Source organism: Brachyhypopomus gauderio, unplaced genomic scaffold (genome assembly GCF_052324685.1).
Source record: "Brachyhypopomus gauderio isolate BG-103 unplaced genomic scaffold, BGAUD_0.2 sc70, whole genome shotgun sequence".
NCBI classification, from domain to species: Eukaryota; Metazoa; Chordata; class Actinopteri; order Gymnotiformes; family Hypopomidae; genus Brachyhypopomus; species Brachyhypopomus gauderio.
The window spans coordinates 239,160-265,148 of NW_027506891.1; the positions used below are offsets into that span (position 1 = coordinate 239,160).

The 25,989-nt window shown below is 44.2% G+C and overlaps 1 protein-coding gene across 1 annotated transcript; it reads left to right on the forward strand.

The window, feature by feature from the left end:
- Positions 1 to 1,523: 1,523 nt before the first annotated feature.
- Positions 1,524 to 25,919, forward strand: golgb1 (golgin B1). Its single transcript, XM_076989724.1, has 20 exons — positions 1,524 to 2,003; positions 3,369 to 3,456; positions 3,812 to 3,982; positions 4,130 to 4,252; positions 4,923 to 5,072; positions 5,213 to 5,335; positions 5,527 to 5,640; positions 11,422 to 12,169; positions 12,481 to 12,563; positions 13,066 to 13,135; positions 13,529 to 18,662; positions 18,784 to 19,207; positions 20,250 to 20,483; positions 20,767 to 21,588; positions 21,796 to 22,001; positions 22,147 to 22,306; positions 23,173 to 23,258; positions 23,723 to 23,794; positions 24,296 to 24,386; positions 24,623 to 25,919. The coding sequence occupies exons 2-20, from the start codon at positions 3,376 to 3,378 to the stop codon at positions 24,758 to 24,760; spliced, it is 9,030 nt and encodes a 3,009-aa protein (XP_076845839.1). The 5' UTR covers positions 1,524 to 2,003; positions 3,369 to 3,375; the 3' UTR covers positions 24,761 to 25,919.
- The last annotated feature ends 70 nt before the right edge of the window (positions 25,920 to 25,989 follow it).

Below are 25,989 nucleotides of genomic sequence, written 5' to 3' on the forward strand. Positions count from 1 at the left end.
TACTGCATATACTGCATATACTGCATTTAAATGTTTGCATGTTTGAGGGTCGAACCTTCGTGTGGTTTATGGTATCATCCAAGTTTGAATTCAATTCAAGTCTGATTCAAGGCATGATTTCATGCACAACAAAACTGATTAAACAGGAAATCTGTGGTGATTCAGCATTCACATCTGAGCAGTAAAGAAATGATTAATGGTTAATACTCGGGATTATCACTGTTAAATACTGAAAACAGTACACATCAAGACCAAAAATACACAATGTCTCTGTTTACAAATACACATGTCCCTATATTCCTGTGTTCACAAATTTTCCAACAGAGTTGAAAACATCTTCCAAATTCTTGTTCATATTAACTGTACATAGTAAATAATAAATATAAAAATGAAAGAAACATGTTTACACAAGAAAACATCTTTCTGTATATAACCAAAATCCAAACATCCAGGCAAATGTCCAGCCTCTAAACACTAGGACAATATCCTGTGGAATCAGACACTGACTAGCATAGTCCCAAGGTTTAAAGGACATTTTAACAGAACTATATGGCTTATAATTACATTATGTGACAATATATATTTAGGTGTAAAGTGTCATGAAATGTTTTGGTTTAACACACAGAAGAAATGCTGACCTGCACTCATTGACTACTTTATTAGAAATGTGTTTTGTAGGTGTGAGTGTACACTCCACTGTTTTGTAGGTGTGAGTGTACACTCCACTGTTTGTAGGTGTACAGTTAAAGGCTGCAACCCAATTTACGCCATGCACAATTTGGGTTAACACTTTTGTTTGAAATCGGTTTCTGATTCCTAGACTGGTGTTGGCTTGGTGATAAATGCAAGACCACAATGAACCCAGTAGTGACGGTGACATGCAAGAACTCCAGTAACACTGTTCTACCTGATACAGTCACACCACCAGTGCACCCAGTCTGTACCAGTACACCGACAAAATGAATACAGGTGCAAGAGAGGTGAGTGCATCTCCAAGCAGTTGTAATAAAAATGATTAATATTGGCCTGCAATTTTAAAGGGAATTCTATCCTGTACCACCATATTGGGTGACCATTTATAATATATTTAGCTGTTAATGCATCAAGGTCAACATCTCAAAATGCAATTATTTAACAGTCTTGAATTTGTTTAGATTAGTACATAGAATAAATACATATTCTCTTCATCTTTCACTGTAAAACAAGCACTGAAAGCGACTTATAGTAATATGCCATAGTACAACGAATACTTGTTAATACTTGTTAAGATACAATTAAACAATACTGTTAGGCAATACGGTTAGACACTATTGATATGCTGTTATGCTTAAGCATAATGACTCCCAAACCCTTGGCCAATATTTGTTTCTTAATATGCAACCCAACACAAAAGCATGTAAAACGCCCGAAAAGCGTTAATCCATCACTGAGCGCTTCAGTCGGTCTCGCTGCGCGTGCGCGTCTCCATGGCAACCCCAGTTGGCCTGCTCCAGCTGGTCAGGGTCCTGTGCGCAGACTGGAAGACCGACACGGTGTACCGAGAAAGAAGTGATGTCCACTTCACCACCTCCACGAAACACCCTACCGAGCGGGACACGAAACTCGCAAATAATCCCGTGTAGTGGGCCAGCAAAAGAAAACTGCGACCCAACTGCTTCCAATAGTTGACAATCATGTTCACTTTCAAATCACGTCTTCTCGCTCTGTTTTGGATCATAATGTGAAAACCAGTGCAAATAAATACGAGTTGATGTGTTAGGTGACGTCCTGCCGGGACGACCGAGTTTTAGAGACCTGTGTGTGTGGGGAACTCTCCTGCGGCTCCAGGCACGAGGTGGCACTTTGTGGACGCTCCCTTACCGCAGCTGCCCAATCGCTGCTGTGCAGGTTTCGTTTCCGGGATGTTTGGTGATGTGGCTCTGCTCACAAATCCGGAATACGACGTTTGTTAGCTGGGCAAAACTGCAATAGCAACCACCCTTGATCGCGGAGGACTCGTACAGGTTGGTTTTACATTGGTTGAGTATAAGGAGTTGCTGATGGCACCGTTGGTAGATTGCGTGTCCAGTATGTGCACGGTGACACTACAGGGTCCACATCGCCATCATTAGATTATATGTTTACAGTCATTACTGTACACGGTGCCCGCTGGTCTGCGCTCCTTCTGCCCTGCTCACGGTAATCACTCTACCGAGACACCCGGGGGTGAAGTCGTACCTCTGCTGTGTCGATCATTACTTTATTTCTCTTCCACGGGGATAGATGCGTAGCTGAATATTCTTCCTCCTGTGTTGAGAAAACCACGCAGCCGCAGTGTGTCGCTTATCCGGTAGTGTTCGTGTTTCTTCCAGATGTGTTTCGGTGGTCTTGTCCTCACTTGTGGACCGCACGGTGGTCTTGTCCTCACTTGTGGACCGCACGGTGGTCTTGTCCTCACTTGTGGACCACACGGTGGTCTTGTCCTCACTTGTGGACCACACGGTGGTCTTGTCCTCACTTGTGGACCGCACGGTGGTCTTGTCCTCACTTGTGGACCGCACGGTGGTCTTGTCCTCACTTGTGGACCGCACGGTGGTCTTGTCCTCACTTGTGGACCGCACGGTGGTCTTGTCCTCACTTGTGGACCACACGGTGGTCTTGTCCTCACTTGTGGACCGCACGGTGGTCTTGTCCTCACTTGTGGACCGCACGGTGGTCTTGTCCTCACTTGTGGACCGCACGGTGGTCTTGTCCTCACTTGTGGACCGCACGGTGGTCTTGTCCTCACTTCTGGACCGCACGGTGGTCTTGTCCTCACTTCTGGACTACACGGTGGTCTTGTCAAAGTCAAATTTATTTATATAGCGCTTTTCACAACATATGTTGTCACAAAGCGCTTTACAGTATTTACAAAGTTAACAATACTATGGGTCCAAATCCCTTATGAGCAAGCCAAAGGCGACAGTGGCGAGGAGAAACTCCCTATGATGGTGGGAAATAGGAAGAAACCTTGGGAGGACCAAGACTCAAAAGGAAACCCATCCTCCATTGGGCGGCCTGTTAACACAAGTTGTCCTCACTTCTGGACCGCACGGTGCCTGTCGTGGACGTGCTCGCCTTGTTTCTGATAACTGAAAACATTATAAATCACCGTGCAACAAACGCGTTATACTTAATTTACTTAGAAAACGTTTTGAATAACTTGCGGACAATATAGAAACTGTGGAGTTGTAACTGCAAATTTGGCTCTCGGGAAAGCCTAAATAATTTTTTTGTGTGTAAAGACTTAGATAATCACTGAAGAACTCATACCATCTACTTGACATTACTTTGACTGTCTGGTAGAGCGAGCTTTTGTGATGCCGTGAGATGTGATTTTTCACTTGCAGGTCAGCCATGTTCAGCCGGCTGACCCAAGGAGTGACCTCTGTCCTTCAAGAGTTATCCGGAGAGGAGCATCCCGATGGTGATCCACATGTAAGTCACTATACCTGTGCAACGCTCTCAGCCAGATTACCATGTGAGCCACTGTACCTCTACACTTACAGAGTCTTAAAGGTCTGTCAACTTAAACTAAATAATGAAACAATGGAGGATGTTTTCCCATGCCTTAACCGTTAGCCTATACCTCACTCAGCTCACAAGGAAGTCAGCATTAAGAACGGTGAAAGACTGGGCACTTTTCCATTGCTTTGACACTCTAACTTTGCTTGTCAGACACCCTTGTTTTGGTCTGTACTTTTGATATTCTGCCTGATAACATGCAGAGAAGTTTTTTTACTAGTACTTTTCATAAACAAAGACTATGCAAGATCCTTTGTGCTCTGGGCAGGATGGTCTGGTGCCTCAGCACCTGTCGGGGGCAGAGGCCTCCTTAGATGTCCCGGACGCTTCTGAGGAGATGCAGGAACGACTGGCCCAGACAGAGCAGCTAGTTGTGCATCTGAAGGAACTGATCAGGGAGAAGGACGGCCATCTTGCCAGTGTTGAGAAACAACTGAAGGTTAGGACGGGACATAAATGCATTTCAGATTTTGTCTGCCATGTGTGTTTGTGGGTTTTTTAATGCCTGATTTTTAAAATTGATTATGTGTGTGTGTGTTTGTATTGGTTTGGTTGTGTTCTGGTGTGGGTTTGTTTGTTTTTAAAGGATGAAAATGTACAGGCAGAAGCCAAGTACACCAAACTGAAGCTGCAGGCAAAAGCCAAGATGGCTGCTTTAAATAAACAAATTGCTGAACTGAAAGGACAGGAGGGACTGAACACCAGTCAGGTCGGCTAAATCTGCACATGAACTTATCTCTCTTAAACAGAGTCAGTTGTGACATTAAAAGCAGTTTGTCTACATCACCTACAAAGGTCTACATAAATGCAGTTATTAAGTTATATTTCTTTGGGTTACTGCTGGTTTTAAGTTTTTTATTCCCAGTACTCTCTACAGTGTTAGCCTGTCTTAGGAGGGTCACAGTTTCTCTAAATACCCTTATCAGTTTTAGAATAAGTGATCAGTGTCATTATTCCAAGGTTTAAAGAGTCTTATTTTTTAACAGCTATATTTTCTAAATGCATTTTAGTAAATCTAGTGGGCCAATGTAAAGCCCAGAGAAAAATGATCTAGTATTCTTATTCTTGTGTGCACAGGGCTTTAGCAGTTCTAGGCTGCTGTGTCTCTACTCAGACAGAGCCCTCACTCACTCTCCGAAAGTGTTGTACACATTTGGACAGAAATCTCAGCTACGCTTATTTGCCCATGGATTGTTCCAACAAATTGGTGGAACATAATGACTAATGAGTTCAGGCCTTTGACATCCAACAAGCAGCTCAATTTACTGAGCTAATCAAGAAGTTTTTGTGATTTCAAATTAGTCTCAGTGGCTCTCTACACCACTCCAATATGCGTTGATAGGCAAATCTGATTTCCCCAGTTGCCTTTGTGTGTTCAGAGTTCAGAAAGCTCCTTCTCAGTACCTGCAGGAGTGGAGGAAGAGCTCCATCAGCTGAAACAGAAGCTGGATCAGGAAGAGTCGTCAACACAGAGCTTAAGAGAAGAGCTCAGGGCAGCCCATCAACGTCTGGAAGAAAAGGAGGAACAGGTACATCCAGCCTCAGCCTCCTGCATGCAAGACAAACGATAGTTTTATTAATGTCACCTGGTCAACTATTAGTAATCGGTATCCTATGCTTAGAAATACTGGATGAGATTCGAACCATTGCCCTCATGTTTTTGACACAGGTGCAAGTTCTTCAGGCTGTGGTCAGGGACAAAGATGTACGATTTCAGGAACAAATCCTGAAGCATGAAGAGGAGTTGCTTCACATCACTAGTCAGGCCTCAAACAGCAGCGAGCTCCAGCAGGTAATGTTTAGTTGTTACTAAAGCACAGCGTCCCCTTCTGCAACCAATACCCTGTCCTGATGTTTCCTAAAGGGCAGCCTTGCACACCTCATCACTGTTGTCTCTGCTCTGTCATGTCTACATCTTTTATCAGGCATTTACCTCTTCAAACTCCGTATGTAGACGTTTAAAGTTTCTCTGTTGGTCCAAAGGCTCTGCGTGTATCCGAGCGACGGATCGAGGAGCTGGAGGAGTCTCTGCGCTCTCGCTCAGAAGTCCTGGAGATGCTACAACAAGAACTTAATAGTGCAGATCAGCAGAAACAGGTATTAAGTTACTGTAAGACTTCAGTTAAACTTCAATTTACACACACACAGTAATCCCTCTTTTATCGTGGAAGATGCGCTCCAGAACCACCTGCGATAATCGAATATCCGCAAAGTAGAAACAGTATATTTATTTAAGTTTTTATGCACTATATTAAGGTTCTATAAACCCTCCCCACACTTTTACGTTACATAAACCTTTCCCATTCCGTTAATAACCATTCCCACACTGTTCTGTGCATGTGTGCTTGTCCAGCGAGCAACCAGTCGTGTTGTTTACAATCTCATGTAGGCGAGTATCGTAAATATGTACTATAATTTATAACATTCATTTATTGTTAGGATTAATATTTGTAATATATTTGTATATACATGTTTATTACATTTTTACATTTTAGGGATTTTTGCATGTAAAAAAAAAAAAGCGAAGCAAAGTTCCTTGAAGATCCGTGAATAATTTTTCCCATTAATATCTTATAAAAACCCGCGAAAGAGTGAAGCCGCAAGGGATGTTTATATATATATATATATATATATATATATATATATATATATATATATATATATATATATATATATATATCTCAGTGGGGAACCGTCAGGGCCCTCTACGCCCTCTCAGAGGGCCTAAAATATTCTTAAAACATTATATATATAAATATCCAATTTTATTTGATCTACTTACAGTTTTACAATCGACATCTAAACAATTACAAAAATATAAGCAAATAAATTATTCACCCGTGTCTATTCAATCTGTGTTGGAAGGTGAGGGGTTAAGTGGAAGCCTGTGAGCTTGTGTCTCCCCTTATCAGGACTGTGATGCCCGCTGTTCGTTTACAGAGGGCCTGGCAGTTATAATTCAGTGCAATACCAGTTTCAAATGACAGTAAAATTGACTAATTAATTAATGAATTAACTGTATGATAATTTCCGCCCGCTGTGGCGACGCTAGCTGTCGTTAGCCTACCGCCGCTAACTAGTTTCGATTCGGCCCTTTGACGTCCTCATTTACATATTCCACTTGCGAGAACCACGGAGCTGTGAAACCTTATTTTGTTTGGAAACTTATTTTGCTTAACAAGTTATCTAGTACAAATAATAATAATAATAATAGTAATCTTTATTTGTATAGCACCTTTCATACATACATGCAACTCAAAGTGCTTTACAGTAAATGTTATTTGAACGCACTACATTCTAAAGCTATACTGTCGTTTATTCTTTAGTGCAGTTTATGCAGTTTATTAGGAGAGGAAAAAAAAGGTCGGGGGGGGGGGGGGTGTAGCAGGCCCAGGTTTAATGGTCACGGTTCGATACTGATATATATATATACTAGGGGTGGGCATAGATAAATTTTTTAAATTAATCTAGATTAATCTATATTAAAATGGCTCATATGCATGCTACCCATGACTAAAAGTCAGTTTTAATGACTAAAAGTCAGTTTTTGAGATAGGGTTTCTTAATACAGAGGGTGCATTAGACCAGGGGCTCATCTCCTGTTTCCAAAATGCATCAATGACTGCTTGAGAAAGCTGTTCTACTTTGATACTTGAAGAAATAAAACTTGCTCAATAAAATGTAGGCTACTCGTGTTCAACGGTTTATTCAGTTAAACATGAATTTGTAAGCCTACATACTGCACATTAAAAGTGGTTGATAATATGTTTATTCAGCTAAACATGATATTTGAAATGTAAGCCAACATTTAGTACATTTAACCTCACGGACGTAAAAAAGCCGGTTTTGGTCCTCTGCAGTTTTAATGGTTAAAAAGAAATATTTAAATAGCGACGAATCTAGCGCTAAGACCATGCAGAAAACGACCGCTCCGAGCTCCGCTCCGGTAACAATTTACGTTCCAAAAAATAAATTTTCCATGAAACAAGCCTGGCGACTTCGTGGCTGCATCCATGTAAACATACATGCGATTTGTAATTCACAGGTTTGAAAACTCGTTCTCGCCCCTACTGTGCAATTTGGTTAGGAATACAGCCGAGCTAAACTATCAAGTTGAAAGTCATCATAGTTTGCTTACCCATTTTGACCCAGTTCCCAACCCAACTAATAGATTAACGGCGGTAATTTTTATATCGCTTGATAAGAGTATCAAATTATATATATATATATATATATATATATATATATATATATATATATATATATATATATATATATAATGTATACACACATGTATATATACACGTGTGTGTGTATATATATCATACACTGTGTTCCAAATTATTATGCAAGTAATATTTTCTCAGATTTTCCAAAATTACCCATATGAATTGCAGTCATTGTAATTTTCCAGTCATCAACTGTTAGAGTACAATTTAAAGGTTTTTGAACAATCTGCCAATGATATCAGTATATAAAAAATAAAACACTCAAAATGCATGTTCCAAATTATGCACAGCAGATTTTTCAACCTTTTCATTTTTATAAAGAACAGAAAAATGGTAATTTGTGAAAATATAAGTATTAGCAGGTTGAAATCAAACAGTTTTCAAGTCAAAACTTTATTGTAGGTGATGTTACATTTGCACATAGGACCCCTTGTTCAAAAGGAGCTTCTGAACTCTCGTCCAATGAATTTGTCAGGTTTTGGATGATATCTGCTTCTATTGTTTTGCATGAGGACAGAATACCCTCCCAGAGCTGTCGCTTAGATGTGAACTGCCTCCCTCCATCACAGACACTCCCACCATCATAGACACTCCTTTTGATGATGCTCCAGAGGTTCTCAATGGGGTTGAGGTCAGGGGAACATGAGGGCCACACCATAAGTTTGTCCCTTTTATGCCCGTAGCAGCCAGAGATGCAAATGTGTTCATTACAGCATGAGACGGTGTATTATCATGCATGAAAATGATCTTGCTGCTGAATGCACGGTTCTTCCTCTTGAACCATGGCAGGAAGTGTTGTTTAAGAAACTCCACATACATTATGGAGGTCATCTTTACCCCTTCAGGGATACTAAAGGGGCTGACAATCTCTCTCCCCATGATTCCAGCCCAAAACTGGTTGCTGGTGCAGTAGCCTTGTTTGTATGGGGTGTCCATCAACCATCCATCCTCCATTCCATCCATCTGGACCATCGAGCGTTGCACGGCACTCATCGGTGAACAAAACAGTTTTGAAGTCATTCTTCATGTATTGTTTGGCCCACTGGAGCCGTTTCTGCTCGTGTGCAGTGGATAGAGAAGGTCAACAGGATGGCTTACGCACAGCTGCAAACCTCTGAAGGATCCTGCATCTTGTTGTTCGGGGGCCGTTGGAGGACCTGCATCTTGTTGTTCGGGGGTCGTTGGAGGCACCAGCAGCTTCAGAAACCTGTCTGCTGCTATGACGAGGCATTGTTGCAGCTGCTCTTTTAATCTGACGTAATTGCCTGTTGGAAAGAGTCCTCAAATCTCCCTTATCAGCACACACACGTGTGTGCTCTGAATCAGCTACATACTTCTTGATTGTGCGATGATCACAGTGAAGTGTCTTGGCAGTGTTGATTGTAGTCATGCCTTGACCTAAACCACAATTTGTTGCTTCTCAGCAGCCGACACATCCTTTTTCTTTCCCAATTTGGCTGAAAATGTAGGCTGCTTAATAATGTGGAACAGCCTTCTTAAGTAGTCTTGCCTTTAATTGGACACACCTGCCAAACTAATTAGCACAGGTGTCTGCAATTGCTTTCAGTGATATAAAGAACCCTGACACACATCACCATCCAAATTCTTACCGTATCGCTCCTAAACACTTTTTACATAATAATTTGCATATATATATATATATATATATATATATATATATATATATATATATATATATATAGAGAGAGAGAGAGAGTCTGGTCCATATTTACATAATATCATGCAGTTGCTACAGATTTGTCGGCTGCACATCCATGATGTGAATCTCCCGTTCCACCACATCCCAAAGGTGATCTATTGGACTGAGATCTGGTGACTGTGAAGGCCATTTGAGCACAATGAACTCATTGTCGTGTTCAAGAAACCAGCCTGAGATGATTCGCATTTTATGACAGGGTGCATTATCCTGCTGGAAGTAGCCATCAGAAGATGGGTACACTGTGGTCATAAAGGGATGGACATGGTGAGCAACAATACTCAGGTAGGCTGTGGCACGGACACAATACTCAACTGGTACTAATGAGCCCAAAGAGTGCCAGGAAAATATCCCCCACACCATTGAACCACCACCACCAGCCTGAAACATTGATACACGACAGGATGGATTCATGCTTTCATAGTGTTGACGCCAAATTTTGACCATCTGAATGTTGCAGCAGAAATCAAGACTCATCAGACCAAGGAATGTTTTTCCAATCTTCAGCCCGTCTGGCACCAACAACCATGCAACATTCAAAGTCACTTAAATCACCTTTCTTCCCCATTCTGATGCTCAGTTTGAACTGTAGCAGATCGTCTTTGCCATGTTCATTCCTAAATGCATTGAGTTGCTGCCATGCGATTGGCTGATTCAACATTTGCGTTAATGAGCAGTTGGATAGGTGTAGCTAATAAAATATTTGCTCACCTTCCTTGACTCACATATGAGCTTAAGTGACCCATTCCTAATCTATAGGGTTCAATATGACGTTGGTCCACCCTTTGCAGCTAGAACAGCTTCAACTCTTCTGGGAAGGCTGTCCACAAGGTTTAGGAGTGTGTTTATGGGGATTTGTGACCATTCTTCCAGAAGTGCATTTGTGAGGTCACATGCTGATGTTGGACGAGAAGGCCTGGCTCTCAGTCTCCGCTCTAATTCATCCCAACAGGTGTTCTGTCAGGTTGAGGTCAGGACTCTGTGCAGGCCAGTCAAGTTCATCCACACCAGACTCTTCCGTCCATGTCTTTATGGACCTTGATTTGTGCACTGGTGCACAGTCATGTTGGAAGAAGGAGGGGCCAGCTCCAAACTGTTCCCACAAAGTTGGGTACATGGAATTGTCCAATATGTCTTGGTATGCTGAAGCCGTTGCTGTAGTTCCTTTCACTGGAACTAAGGGGCCAAGCCCAGCTCCTGAAAAACAACCCCACACCATAATCCCCCCTCCACCAAACTTTACACTTGGCACAATACAGTCAGACAAGTACCGTTCTCCTAGAAACCGCCAAACCCAGACTCATCCATCAGATTGTCTGATGAAGAAGCGTGATTCATCACTCCAGAGAACACACCTCCACTGCTCTAGAGTCCACTGGTGGTGTGCTTTACACCACTGCATCTGACGCTTTGTATCGCACTTGGTGATGTATGGCTTGGATGCAGCTGCTCGACCATGGAAACCCATTCCATGAAGCTCTCTGCACACTGTTCTTGAGGTAATCTGAAGGCCACATCAAGTTTGGATGTCTGTAGTGATTGACTCTGCAGAAAGTTGCCGACCTCTTCACACTATGTGCTTCAGCATCTGCTGACCCGGTTACGTCAGTTTACATGGCCTACCATTTCATGGCTGAGTTGCTGTTGTTCCCACGACTGGATTTGTTGCACGGATGGCATCAGTTCCATGCTGGAATTCACGGAGCTCCTGAGAGCGACCTATTCTTTCACAAATGTTTGTAAAAACATTGTCTGCATGCATAGGTGCTTAATTTTATACAACTGTGGCCATGGAAGTGCTTGGATACAAATGTAATATAATATAGTTTTTAATGAAAAAGTTCTAAGTTTTTAACCATTATACAATTTTGTTTGACCTAATCATAATTGTTATTGCTGTTAGGAGTGATTCACTATTTTTCCTTTATGCAGATCCTGACCGCACAGTTCAGACAGTTGGAGCAAGAGCTTGCAGAAGCCCGAACACTGGGAGAAGAAAGGCAGCAACTGGCCAGCCGTGCTGAGGAGCAACTTGGAGTCCTGAAAGCCAGTCTGGAAGCTTCTGAGAAGGAGAGCTTGCAGAACATCAGTGCTCTAGAAGCTGAGTTGGTTAGGAGGAACTCTGAACTGGATGATGTAAGAGCAAGACTAGCAGCTGTAGAGATTGAAAGAGAAGAGAGTGCAGAGAGGGGGAAGACGATGGAGGCCAGCACAGAGGCAGAGCTAACCAACTTGAGAGAGAGCTTGGATGTTTCTGAAAGACAAAGAGAGGAGTTGAAGAAGAAACTGGAGGTTGAGGTCGAAAGTTGTAGAGGACAGCTCCATAATTTGCAGGAGAAGCTCAATGCTGTGGAGAAAGAGAAGGAGGAAGCATTGAAGAACAAAGGAGATGAGTTTGCACATCTGGAGATGGAGCTCGTTTCCCTGAGAGAGAGGCGGGATGCTGGCACAGAGGAGCAGGAAGCTGGGCTTCAAACCAAGCAGGCTCTGGAGATATTGTGGAAAGGGCTTCACTCTCTGACTGAAGGTCATGAGGAACATGAAGGCCATGCATGCATCCCTGAAGACCCTGCACAGGTGCTGCTGGTGTTGGAAGCCCAGCTGGGCAACCTGAAAGTGCATCAGCAAGAGAGAGAAGCAGGCATATCTCAGATGACCTTCACCCTAGAGACTCTGAAAGGTAAACGGCCAACTACCTAGGTGAGGTCAGCCTTAGTACACCTTAGTATGGTGAAGGAACGAGTGGCCCCTATGCAAATAAAACAACTGTGAGATAATACCTGCAGGGTGTGCTAGGCCTAGATTTTCATGTAAGCATTGCATCGTTTTTTAACGTTACATCTGTAAGATGATTTTGACTTGATCCTGGTGGAATCACAGTAATAAAAATACATTTTTGAACATTAGTTAGATGCTCATTGTATGACATCGGATTTGTTGCAATGAATAAACATGTTTTGATAAAATTTGTCAATACTTTTTCTTAAAAAGGACAACTTGATCAAACCACTGCAGAGAGAGAACAGGCAGTTGCCAGGATACAGCAACTTGAACAGCAACTTTGCAAACTTCAGGTGAGTGGATGTCTGAAGAATAATGACTAGTGCGTCATTGAGAACTCTTGAGATACCTTACATAGCCATTCACATATGTGTGCTCAAATAACCTCTGAAAGTATGTGCTGCTGTTTAGTGCTGAATTATCACCAACATTCTTTATGTAAATTCAGCTGGCTATGAAATGTAAGTGCAATTTAATTTATTGTATATCCCAGGTTGCTAGTTTTTTAAAGCTTGACTACAGTGAGTGTTATTTTATTTTAATGCAGTGTCATATAGGGTTAACAAACTGGGACAGGCTACATGTTATCCAGTCTGTAAGGTTGGAGTTGGTAATCCTCTCCTACTGACATTATGCCACTGACATGACATGACATTTTTCTCTGTGCAGTGTTAGTCATGATAAAGAGTAGCTTAGTCCGCTATTATTAGCTATGGTTGGAGCTCACATTAAGCAAGAAATATACTCTCTGCTATACTAGGTGCATTCTGAATGTAACGGACATGTGTTTCCCAGGTTACTGATGAATCTCTGGGTGAGAAGGAGTCTGACGTGTTTGTGAGGGAGTTGGACAAGGCAGACAAAGGTGAGGAACCAGGATGAGCAAGTTCAGTGTTTGCCTTAAAGACAAAACCTTAACATGCTATGTGCACTCTGACCCTTCCAAATCGTAACGGTTTTCAGCCGGTTTTCAGTTTTCTATTGTTGTTAATTAAATTTTAGAGATTCATTTCTCTGTAATTGCTTGTGAACATTAACTAGTCAAAAAGTAAGAAAAAGGATGTTTTAATATATTTAGCACAAATTCCTAAACTTTTCTATGTTTGCAGATGATAATGATGGTTTTTCTTAGAAATAAGGATATTAGAAAATGCTGTAACATTCTTAGTTCCTCTAGCTGATGACCCAGATCTCAGTTAAATGAAACACGTCTAATGCTATGATGGTTTGATGCTATTTGATTGCTCTGTTTTCACAGCTGAGGGCACAGACGGATACAGTTCAGACAACACATTACATGCTGAGAAGTTACTGGCTCTAGAGCACCAGCTGGTGGAGAAGGAGAAGGAAATTACTGATCTCAGGGAAACACTAGCATTTAATGAGCAGCATAGCCTGAAAATGCCAGAAGGAGGAAATGTAGAATGTGAAATTACTGAAAACATTACTGGCATATCTGAAGGTTCTGGCGAGGTCTTAGGTCTTGAAGATAGTCCTGAAGAAGACACAACACTCATTGCAGTAGATTCTCCTGATGTACCTACTCCTGTTTTGTATTCTTCTGTTGACAATGAGAGTCCGCCTGAGATTAATGAGACACAGCCAGACTTCCCTGTGGAGTTAAGGGGACTTTCCTCTGATGAGATGGTAACCAGCAGTGACTCTGAAGTTGCTCATAGTAGCTGGACAATTTTGGAAGCTGTTAATGCAGATGGAGGTCAGGAGTGGATTCCACAAGTTCAGGACTTCAGTGCTCTCCAGCTTTCCACACAGTCCTGGGAGGAGACTACTGAAGAGCAAGTTACATCTACATGCTCTATGGTTGAGGTGGAGTCATCATCTGTGGTTGTCCGTGAAACGGTAGAAGTGCAAATTACCCAGCATGATGCAAATTCGTTGGACACTGATTCTAGCCCTGGACAGGCTTTTGCACAGATACTGGCAGAGGAACTCCAGAAAAGATACAGTGACCTACTATCTGAACTTCAACAACTGAAAGATTCAGCTTCTACCTCACAGGAAAAGATTCATCTTCTACAGGAGGAGTTAATATCACTGACAGTTGTTAAGAATGAGACAGAGGAAAGAGCCCAAAGGTTTGAAAGTGATTTGATAGAAGCTCGAGCAGAGATTCAACGAGTGACTGAACACCTGACTTCAGAGATAAATAAACAGAATGATATCAAGAAAGTCCTAGAAGAGCAACTTGAGAACTTTCGGGCAGAGGTTTGCTCAAAAGACCAGGAGATTCAAGCCTTGCAGACACAAGTGGATGAGGTCCGGCATGACCTTACAGAGAAAGAAGGTCAAGTCGGCATGCTGCATGCCCAGTTGGAGGACAGAAAACTCACTTCTTCTCAAATGGAGGAAAAGCTCACTGACATGCAGGTGAAAATTCAGCAAGTCTCTCAGGAGGCTGACATGGCTAAAGCTGCTCTCATTGACAACACTGCTAAGATGGAGGACATGCAACGATGTCTTTCCCTGAAAGAGCAGGAGATGGTAGAACTCAGTGACGGCATGACATCCAAACTGCTCCAAGCAGGTGAAGAAAAGTTTGCTATATCTGGTGAAATAACAAAGCTAAAAGAGAAGATCTTGGAACTTGAGAAGACCAGGGATGATCAGCTGAAAGTGGATGAAGATAAGGCAGCTGACGAAAGTGAGGAACTTGACACTCTGCGCAAGGAGAACAGGAACCTGGCTGCTGAAATGGACAACGTTAAAAGGGACGGAGAACACGTTAAACGAAAGTTGCAGGCAGCTTTGGTACAGAGAAAGGAGCTGATGACAAAGATTGCCCAACTTGAGAAAGTATCAGCTACCACCAAAGAAAAGGGGGATGCTGAAGAAAACCTACAGGGTACAGAGAAAGAAGAAAGAGAGCAGGAACAACAGAACCTGGAAACAATGTTAGAAGAAACCAAAAGGATATTAAGTTCCAAAGAAGAAGCTTTGACTGTCCTAGAACAGAAAACATTGAGTCAAAGTCAAGCACTTAATGAGGCACATGCTAAAATTCAACATCTGATTGAGGAGGCAGAAGCCGTTGGCCAAAAAGAACAAGACACACTGCAGATTGAAGAGAGTAATGCTAAACTCCAGTCACAGGTTGCTGTCCTAGAATCTGAGCTTGAAATGTTACAGAAAAGGCTCCAAGAGGCTGTGGATTCTCGTAAAGATACCCTCCGCAAGGCAAAAGACAAAGACAGACACCATCGTGAGCAGATGAAACAACAGAAAGAAGACTACAGCGGCCTGTTAGAACGTTTCAAAGCTGAAGACAAAGAGAAATCTGACCTTCTGAAACAGCTGAGAGATTTAGAAAGTCTTTTGGAATCGAAGGAGCAAGCTAGTGCAGTCACACTTCATGTGGATGTGGAGGAAGAAACTAAAACTGCTTCAGACACTCTGGAGAAACCGGTGTCTGGGGACTGGGCTCAGGAGGCCTGGGAAGACTTTGCTGCACCTGAGACTGAAGTTAACCAGAATGAGGTACCTGCTGAGCAACTCCCACAGGTTACATCAAAAGATTATGAGGCTGTGATCAATTCTCTTCAGGAGGAGCTAAAAGTTAAGCAGACTGTTTGTGTGGACCTAGAGGTGCGTTTGCAGGAGAGCCAGGGTGCGCTCTCTGTAAAAGAGACCGAGTTCTTTGAGCTCAGCAAAGAGCTTGAGACACTGAGGGCAAAAGAGAAACTGATAGATGTTCTTTCAGAAGATCTGAACAATCTGAGTGAAAAATGTCAGCAAGCCGAAGCCCACGCTGAAATGCTGAAAGCTGAACTGGAGGAGGCTGCGGCCAGGACGAGTATTTCTGATGTGGAGTCTCCAGTGGCAGCTCTTCAGGCAGAGGTGGAGGACTTCAAGAAGTTTCTGAAAACCAAAAATGATGACATCATTGACCTAAGCCAGCAACTGAGTGAGCAGAGCACACTTCTACAGAGCATGCAGGAGACCGTGCAGGAGAAAGATGACTTGATTGCTTCCTTACAAGATACACTGAAAGCTGAGCAAGAACGCATCCAGAAAATGGAGGCAGAAATCCCACAACAGCAAGAGGAGGAGAAAGACAACGCCACCAAGCTCCAGCAGGTCCAGCGCAAATTGCATGCTGCGTTGGTGTCACGAAAGGAAGCTCTCAAGGAGAACCAGGCACTAAAGGAGGAGCAGGCTACTGTTGAGAAGGCAAGATTAGAGCTGCTAGCAAAACTTGAGCAGGGTGAGGCAGAACTTAGTAAACTAAAATCAGAGAAAGAAAAGTTAATTGAAGAGGTAGACAGGAGCTTGCTGGAGAACCAGAGTCTTGGTGCCACCTGTGAGAGTCTGAAGCTTGCTATGGATGGACTTCTGAATGAGAAGGATGCATATAAGCATCAAGCAGAGAGCGCCACAGAAGAAGCCAAAGAGGCCAACAGACGGTGGGAAGAAAAGGTTCACGGCATGAAAGAAGAATATGAGACTCTGCTGAAATCATATGAAAACGTTAGTGATGAGGCTGAGCGTGTTAGGAGAGTGCTGGAGGCCGCCCGACAGGAGAGGCAGGAATTAGCCACCAAAGCACGGGCCCATGAGGTGGCCAAACAGGATGCTGAGAGATTAGCTGAGGAAACTCAGAAGGAGGTTGATACTGTAAAAGAGAAAATGAGGAAGTTTGCCAAAGTAAAACATCAAAAGATTACAGACCTGGAGGAGGAGAATGAGAAGCTCAGAGAACAGTTGGAGAAGAAAGGGACCAAAGATGTAGACAATGAGTTGAAACAACTTCAGAAAGTTAAAAAAGAACTGGAAACTTTGAAAGCTAGTTTTGATTTTGTAGAGGCTGAGCGACGTTCCTTAGAACAGGAAACTAGAGAATTGAAGCAGCAGTTGGCTCAGGAGATGGATAAAAATAATAGTAAATATCTGGATGTTGGTTCCTCTGAAGTTGTAGTTAAAGAAGAAGTGATCTTTCAGCAGTCAAGCCATGCTTTGAGTGAAAACCAAGAGGATATAGCTAATAGTAGTTGCTCCCAAGACCAATCAGATGGTTCAATGCTAGTTATGCCTAAACAAGAAGCCTCAGAGGTAAAAGCTAAGACTGAGCTGACTGAAGGTGCACACAAGAAACAGGACCTCAAAGAACTTGAAATAGCTCTTAAAGATGCACAGACCAAGATAAAGGACCTTCAAGTGGCTCTTGAAGATGAGAAGAGAACCAGAGTTGAACAGGAATCTTTGCTGGGTGCAGAGTTGGGCAATCTTAGGCAGCATCTTCAGGAGTCTGTGGAAAGAGAGGAGAGGTTGAATGAAAAGTGCTCCACAAGGGAAACTCAGTTTCAGGAGCTTCGCACAAGCCTGGAGGCTGAGAAAGATGATCTTGAGGAACGTCTGATGAACCAGCTAGCCCAAGTCAATGGCAGCATTGCAGGTTATCAGCAAGAGGCAGCTGATGGGCGAGACCGCCTTGCACACCAGCAACGGGAGCTGGAAAAAACAGAACGGGAACGAGCAGAGTTGGAGGCCATGTTGGTGAGCGAAAGGGACCGGGCGTCCAGGCTAGAAGAAGACAAGAGGCAAGCCCAGCGAGAGAGAGCTGAAGCAGAGGCAGAGGCAGGAAAACAGAGAGAGCTGGAGCAGAAGCTGAAATCCGCACAAAGGGTTAAAGAAGGCAGTCAGAGTCGAGCACGTCAGCTCGAAGAGCTTCTGAGGGAAAAGCAGCTGGAGGTTCGACAGATGCAAAAAGACTGTATCCAGTACCAGGAAAGGATCAGTCAGCTGGAAAGAGAGATAAAGGCACTTCTGCTGAGTAGAGATGAGGTAAGCAGTGAGCTTGAGGCAGCTCGTCTGGAGATTGCAAAGATCACAGAGGAGAAGAAAAGGCTTGAATCAGAGTTGTCAACATTGAAAATGAAGCTGGATGTGGCTCAGGGAGAGGCCAGCAAGGCGCTAGCAGACAAAAAGGCCCTTGAAAAGACAGCCCTGCAGCATGAGGCTGAGTTAAAGGCAGAAGCTGAGAAGACCCTCGATGAAGTAAGATATCGTTTGGGAGCAGAGCTCAAACAGATGGAGCTGAGACTGGAGCAGGCTTATCGGGACAGGGAAAGAGAAGAGGAGGCAACTCTGGAGGCTAGGAACATTGCAGAGGCTGCGGACAAATGTGCCCAGGAAATGCAAGCACGCCTGGATGAGTCACTGGCAAGGCTGGCTGCCTTTTCACGCTCCATGTCCTCACTGCAGAATGACCGTGATCGAGTTCTGGATGAAGCTAAGCAGTGGGAGAATCGTTTTCATAGTGCCCTTCAGGGGAAGGAGGTTGAACTGCGAGAAACTGAGAGTCGAGCTAAGGACCTATCTGAGAAACTTCAGAAAGAGACCACGAACAAGGAGGAACTGCAGAGCGAACTGGAGAGGTTTGTTATATTTGATCCCTGTATTCACCCACAGGTTTTCTACCAGTAACCTTTAGATACAATTTTTTTTTTTTACTCTTAAAGCAATCATGATTTAATTTTCGTCTTTTGGTCTAAACAGGTTGCAGAAGGCAGAGGAGCAGTGGCAGGTAAAATTGGCAGAGATGGAGAAGAAGCACAGTGAAACCCTCAACGCTCTGGAAAAAGAAAGAAGAGAGCTGCAGGAGGCACTGACTGTGGCAGAAAGCTCCCTGGCCCAGACCTCCTCCCAGCTCGCTTCCCTGGAGTCCGAGATGGAAGGACTTCGCCACAGAACCAAGGCTCTAGAAGAGGCAGTGGTCAAGCTTCAGAGTGAATCTAACCAAGCCAGGGCTGAAATCAAGGAAAGAGAAACTGAAGAGAAGAGGCTGTGCTTGAGTCTGGAGCAACTGGAGACGGACCTGCGATCCTCCAAGACCCTGACCGAGAGTCTTCAGGCCGAGTTGGCTGAGAAGGAGAAGAGGGAAGTAGAGCTCCTTGGAGAGAAGGAGCAAGCTGTGGCTCAGGTATTCACCATACATGTTTTAAAACAGCATCTTGGAATACTGGAATGAAGTGCACAGTTCAGGGGGTTTCCTTTGTTTTAATACTGCATAATTTACATTCTCTGGATAATTGTAGTGTCCTTTATAAACAGAAGTATTGGAAAAAGGAAAACAGTAGTACAAAATGGCCATAGGACAGGAGACTGGAAATAATGCAGACAAAATCCAGCCCAGTCTGATGGTCTTGACTGCTAAAGAGGGTTTCAGGATAAATCAATTCATGAGATGCTCGTCTTGCGCTTGTAAAGCTGCTTTGTGACGTGTGCTGTAAAGCTGCTTTGTGACGTGTGCTGTAAGGCTGCTTTGTGACGTGTGCTGTAAGGCTGCTTTGTGACGTGTGCTGTAAGGCTGCTTTGTGACGTGTGCTGTAAAGCTGCTTTGTGACGTGTGCTGTAAGGCTGCTTTGTGACGTGTGCTGTAAGGCTGCTTTGTGACGTGTGCTGTAAGGCTGCTTTGTGACGTGTGCTGTAAGGCTGCTTTGTGACGTGTGCTGTAAGGCTGCTTTGTGACGTGTGCTGTAAGGCTGCTTTGTGACGTGTGCTGTAAGGCTGCTTTGTGACGTGTGCTGTAAAGCTGCTTTGTGACGTGTGCTGTAAAGCTGCTTTGTGACGTGTGCTGTAAAGCTGCTTTGTGACGTGTGCTGTAAAGCTGCTTTGTGACGTGTGCTGTAAAGCTGCTTTGTGACGTGTGCTGTAAAGCTGCTTTGTGACGTGTGCTGTAAGGCTGCTTTGTGACGTGTGCTGTAAGGCTGCTTTGTGACGTGTGCTGTAAGGCTGCTTTGTGACGTGTGCTGTAAGGCTGCTTTGTGACGTGTGCTGTAAGGCTGCTTTGTGACGTGTGCTGTAAGGCTGCTTTGTGACGTGTGCTGTAAAGCACTATATAAATACATGTGACTTGACTTGAATGTTCATGTTGTAATCCTTTTGGGTAAGCACGTTCTGTCCTGAACCACGCTCTGTCCTGAACCACGCTCTGTCCTGTTCTCTCCCTGCATCACCTCTAGGCTGCAGAGGAAGCCAGGAAGGAGGCAGATGGTAGGGCAGAAGAGGCTGAGAGACGACTGGAGGAGAGAAGGGCAGTCATGCGAGACCTTGAGGAGAGGCTCCGTAAAGCTGAGGAGGACGCCAGCCACAGCAAGGCTCGACTTGACACCTTCACAAAGGCTATGGGATCCCTTCAGGATGATCGGGACAGGGTGCTAAGCGACTACAAGCAGTTAGAGCAACGACACCTGCAGGTATGGAATCATCTAGACTGATCAAGACCTGTGTAATCAGAATCCTGTTTGATGGATGGGGAGAAGAGCTGAGGAGAACACAGGAAATTTAGTTATGGCATTTGACGACTGTTGACCATGGTGTATGAAATATACGCATAGTACAGAAACAGCACAATATTTTATAAAGTTTTTCATAACTTTTTAATTATGATTTGAATAGTCTAATACAAAATGCTTTGGAACCAAATGTGAATGTTATAGCTTGATCCATTTTACACATCAGCTCTCTGGCTTTTGTCAGGTGATGATTGATAAAGACGGCGTGATTCAGGAGGCCGCCACCGAGAACAACAGTCTGAAGGAGGAGCTCCGTGCTATGCTGACCCAGCGGGACGACCTCCATGCTGAAAACGCCAAGCTGTCTGCCCAGCTCCATGGCTACAGGGACGAACTGAAACAGGTCCTCACCATGAAGGACTCTCAGCACAAGCAGCTGCTCTCAGCTCAGCTCGAACGCATCAGGGTCCTGGAGAAGGAACGGGAGGAGACCCGGGCCAAGATTCAGGCACTGGAGGAAGAGGCCTCGGTGCGGAAGGAGCCCGCAGTGGAGCACGAGGTCTTGAACCGTGCAGGGCAGCTCAGGTCAGAGGTGCGTGATGCTCCTGGTGCAGAGGTGGAGAAGTTGAGGGAGAAGCTTCAGGCTGCCCAGAAGCAGATCAGCATCCTGGAAGAGTCGCTGGAGAATGAGAGGGAGGCCCAGACGGCTCAGAACAAGGAGCTGAAGGAGCTTCGCTGGGAGGGTGGAGTGCTGCGGACCGAGGCTGAAACAGCCGAGGAGAGGGTGGCAGAGCTGGCCAAGGACCTGATGGAAATGGAACAGAAGCTTCTAGAAGAGAAAGAGTCGGCAGACAAGCTCCGAACTGAGAACCAGGCCTTTGGGAAAGCCATGGCCTCCCTTCAGGACTCCAGAGACCAGGCCGTCAGTCAGGCCAAGGAGCTGCGTGCCCAGCTGGAAGAGTCTCGTCAAGTGGGACACTCGCCAGCGCCCCCTAGCAGCTCCACTGGGGAAGTGTGGAGCTTGAAGAACGCTCTCTCTGCACTCCAGAATGACAGGGAGAGAATGGTACTTCATAAATCATCATTAGTACATTAATACAGTCTTAACATTCATTAAAAAAAACATTTGGAAACTTGACATATTTTGGTGATTTGGTACTTTTGTGCACATGCAAGTCTGTCTACTGTCTCTTTCCTCGAACATTTCCTGATATTCCTATGAGACTTTTACTTTGAAACTTGGACTCCTTTTCTTGATTTCTTTCGTCTTCAGTTGGAGCAGCTGCAACTACAACGTCGTGAGCTGGACAGGCTGAGTAGACTCACTCAGGTAGAACAGCATACGTCCAGAGAGGCGGAGCAGAGGACGGCGGAACAGCAGGTGGAGAGAGAGATGCAGCAGGTGGAGAGAGAGAGACAGCAGCTGAAGGAGAGAGCGGACCAGATGGAGAGAGAGAGACAGGAGCTGGAGATGCTCAGGTCTGAGATTTTTACAGCCATGATGATAAAACTCTTGAAAAATTGTTTAGACCTCATGCATTCATTGCGGTGAGGTTGTTTGGAGACTAAACCACCAAGCTGACGATGCGTGATGACTGGGTTCTCCCCGTGTTGCGCTCTGAAGGCAGGAGCGCAGTGATTGGCAGGTCCAGGTGGAGGTGCTGAAGCAGCAGACTCTGGCCACGCTCTCCGAGCACGACCAGCAGGTGCGACAGCTGCACGCCATGTTGGAGGAAGCCCGAGCGTCTGGGCCCAAACTCCGCCAGGACCACACCTACAGACAGGTGAGGAGAGCCTCTGATGGGACACAACTATAGACAGGTGAGGAGAGCCTCTGATGGGGTGGGGCACACCTACAGACAGGTGAGGAGAGCCTCTGATGGGGTGGGGCACACCTACAGACAGGTGAGGAGAGCCTCTGATGGGGTGGGGCACACCTATAGACAGGTGAGGAGAGCCTCTTTTGGGGTGGGGCACACCTACAGACAGGTGAGGAGAGCCTCTGATGGGACACACCTACAGACAGGTGAGGAGAGCCTTTGATGGGGTGGGGCACACCTACAGACAGGTGAGGAGAGCCTCTGATGGGATGGGGCACACCTACAGACAGGTGAGGAGAGCCTCTGGTGGGACACACCTACAGACAGGTGAGGAGAGCCTCTGTTGGGACACACCTACAGACAGATGAGGAGAGCCTCTGTTGGGGTGGGGCACACCTACAGACAGGTGAGGAGAGCCTCTGATGGGACACACCTACAGACAGGTGAGGAGAGCCTCTGATGGGGTGGGGCACACCTACAGACAGGTGAGGAGAGCCTTTGATGGGGTGGGGCACACCTACAGACAGGTGAGGAGAGCCTCTGATGGGACACACCTACAGACAGGTGAGGAGAGCCTCTGATGGGGTGGGGCACACCTACAGACAGGTGAGGAGAGCCTCTGATGGGGTGGGGCACACCTACAGACAGGTGAGGAGAGCCTTTGATGGGGTGGGGCACACCTACAGACAGGTGAGGAGAGCCTCTGATGGAGCCCTGCTGCCCTGAGGCAGTGCAGACCGGAACGTTCAGGCTGATGGTTCCTAGGTTAGATGTGTGTGAGCGGATTGTTTTATGAGACAGTTAAATGCCAGTTAAACGTGTGTATACAGGGAAGCATTGCAGTGGACAGCGCCCCCGGTGGACCTTTAGAGCACAGCGAGGACTATAAGACTGACTGCATTCTCCTCCAGAGAAGGTACTGCTCTAAATGAGACGCCTGTAAAATTACAGAAAGACGAGACCATTGATTCCATAAAGCCATTCTCTCCCACATCTAAGACATGTAGTATGCCTAGATTATTTAATTCAACTTCAGTGGTGATATTTTTGTGCGTAGCTGTTTAATAAAGTACACTACAGAATAACACAGCTTTGAAGTAAGCACTGATGTATAATTTTATTTTCTTATGTGTCATTGTATTTGAATACATTATGTTTAATAAAAGGATTTTTAAAATGTTTTAGTAGATGGGATATCTCTGACAGCAAAAAAGTGTTTGAAAAGTGTTTAAGAATGCTTACTTAGCACTGTCTCTGTGTGGACTAGACTGGGACTGTCCTGGGGGTTTTGTGTCCTTTTATTTTCAACTGCGATCTTACTGTCTCTGTCCCTGACTGTCTCTGTCCCTGACTGTCTCTGTCCCTGACTGTCTCCGTCAGGTTGGATGAGGAGATTGAACTGAGGCTCAGAGTGGAGGAAGATCTCTCCATAGCACAAGATAACCTGAAACGGTGTGGTCACCTCAGATTTCACTCTTCTTCCTTTCTCCCTTTGCCAAAGCTAGATAGCTCAGGTTAAGAAATTAAAAGTCCCCACCAGTGCCTCAATTACTTATATTGCTGAAGACGGCAAGGGGAAGGAGCTATTTGGTGAAATAAAATTCATGGGACTTTTATTTTTGAGTAGAACTTTTGAACATGCACCTCTGTCCTTCACCATCACTTTAACCTAAATGCAGTAAATATTAAAGGTTGCTTTTCAAAATTAGATTGTGAAACATGACCATTTATTTTGGAAACAGACCAGTTAATTGTAGGTGCAGCACTTTTTAAAATCATTAAATAACTTAAAATACACTTTTATTACATTTGGTCCAATTTCCTAATTCCAGCTGTAATTCCATGAACTGTGAAGCTTCACCTTGTCTTGTTCAGCATTGATATTAATACTCTGAAATCAATACTGTAGTTAGTTGTACTGACTGTGTTTTGTGTTCCTTTGGTCCTGGGTAGGTACTCACAGGGTGAGTGGCACTCCGCTCTGAGGAGGATGGACTCTGAGAGTGCTGTACTTATTGAGCCACCAGAGGGCACTGTTACTCGGGTGTGTATTAAAATAGAATTTACCCAATAGTGTTTCTTAATTTCCTGACTTAATGAAGAAGGCTGTTGTTAAATAAGTGAAATATTTAGTGTGATGAGTTTTAGTAGTGCACAATATTGTATTCACAGTATTAAACGTACTCGGTATAAATGGACAGGTTATAACATTTCTTCACGGGTAATGTGCTCAGCGGCCCTGTACTGAGAGTGACCGGTGCATCTCTGTCTGTGTTCCAGAGCCGTAGTGGAGCACCGGGTCTGGTGCGGATGCTGCGTGGAGCCTTCTGTTCCCGCCAGCGGACTCCCCTGTTGGCCTCACTTTACCTGCTCACCGTACACGTGCTGCTGCTCCTGTGTTTGGGAGGATACCTGTAAAACAGAGAGAGAGAGAGAGAAAGAATGATAGAGTGAAGGAGAAAGAACCGGGGACCCGAAAGAGCATCTTGGTCAGACACGGAGGGAGAGAGATAAAGAGACAATAACAAATAGTATCTCACGATCGTAGACCGATAGTTACTGACCTTTTTATTGTTTTGTTTTTTTTTCCACTTTTTTATAGAATTGAATTTCTTAGCTAATTTGCCAAAGCCACACTTAGTTTAGGCTAGAATGGTCACTGCCAAAATAAGCTGTGCCCAGCTGGGTTAAAAGCAGTCAAGTCCTACTGCACTAATTATTGCCAATAAGGGAGCGCTAGTCGCTAGGGGGCGATATTATAACTTTACAATTTTATTACTGAGAAAACGTGAGGAACTGTACGTTGGATTGGCGGTGCAGAGTATATACATTTGGATTAACAGGCATGTTTTCTGTCCTACTTACGCAGCATAGAGTTCCTCCATCTCTTCCTCTCCAATCGGGTCTCTCCGTGTTCTTGCACTACTATGAATTGGTGCGAGATTTCCACCACATTCCAACTGATTGAGTTGTTTTACTATTTTCTATTTTCTATTTATTTCCGAATTTCAAGGCAACCAAGTAAAATCTAATGCAGTTATGTAATTGTGATCAGTTGGGTCGGAATTCTCTGTGATTCTGTGGTGATTGTTGATTGTGGTTTGCCAACCTGGTGCAATACTTCCATAGTTAAGTCATGACATGTAGGTCCTGCCAGTCCTTACACTTTATGTATTCTCACTATACAAACCATGCACATTCCATATTAGTTTTTTTTTTTCTGTTGATGAAAATCAACTTTTAATCAACTTTTTTGCCAACACTAATTTCCTTTGTTTCCTCGAATAGGGTTCATATAATGCAAATATTCCATAGTCCTGCAGGTGGTTGACATTTTAAGCAGCCTTTGCCTGCTGTCTGTATCGGCTTGGTTGTGCAGCTCAAACTGTATATTGTGCTGATAATATTGTATTGGGACTGGATGTAGTCATGATGGTTCTCTATTTACGAAGAGATTTTCAAAGCACAGTTCTCTGGGTTTCTTATTATACTGTATAATCAATAGAAATTACCCTCTGTTCTGTGCTTATTTGTAGGGGATATTTTTGGAAATAAAATGTATTTAAGGGAAGGCATAGTTATACGAGTTCTAGCCTATGTTTTTATGTAAAAAAAAATACTTATTTTATATTTTTGGTTGATTATTT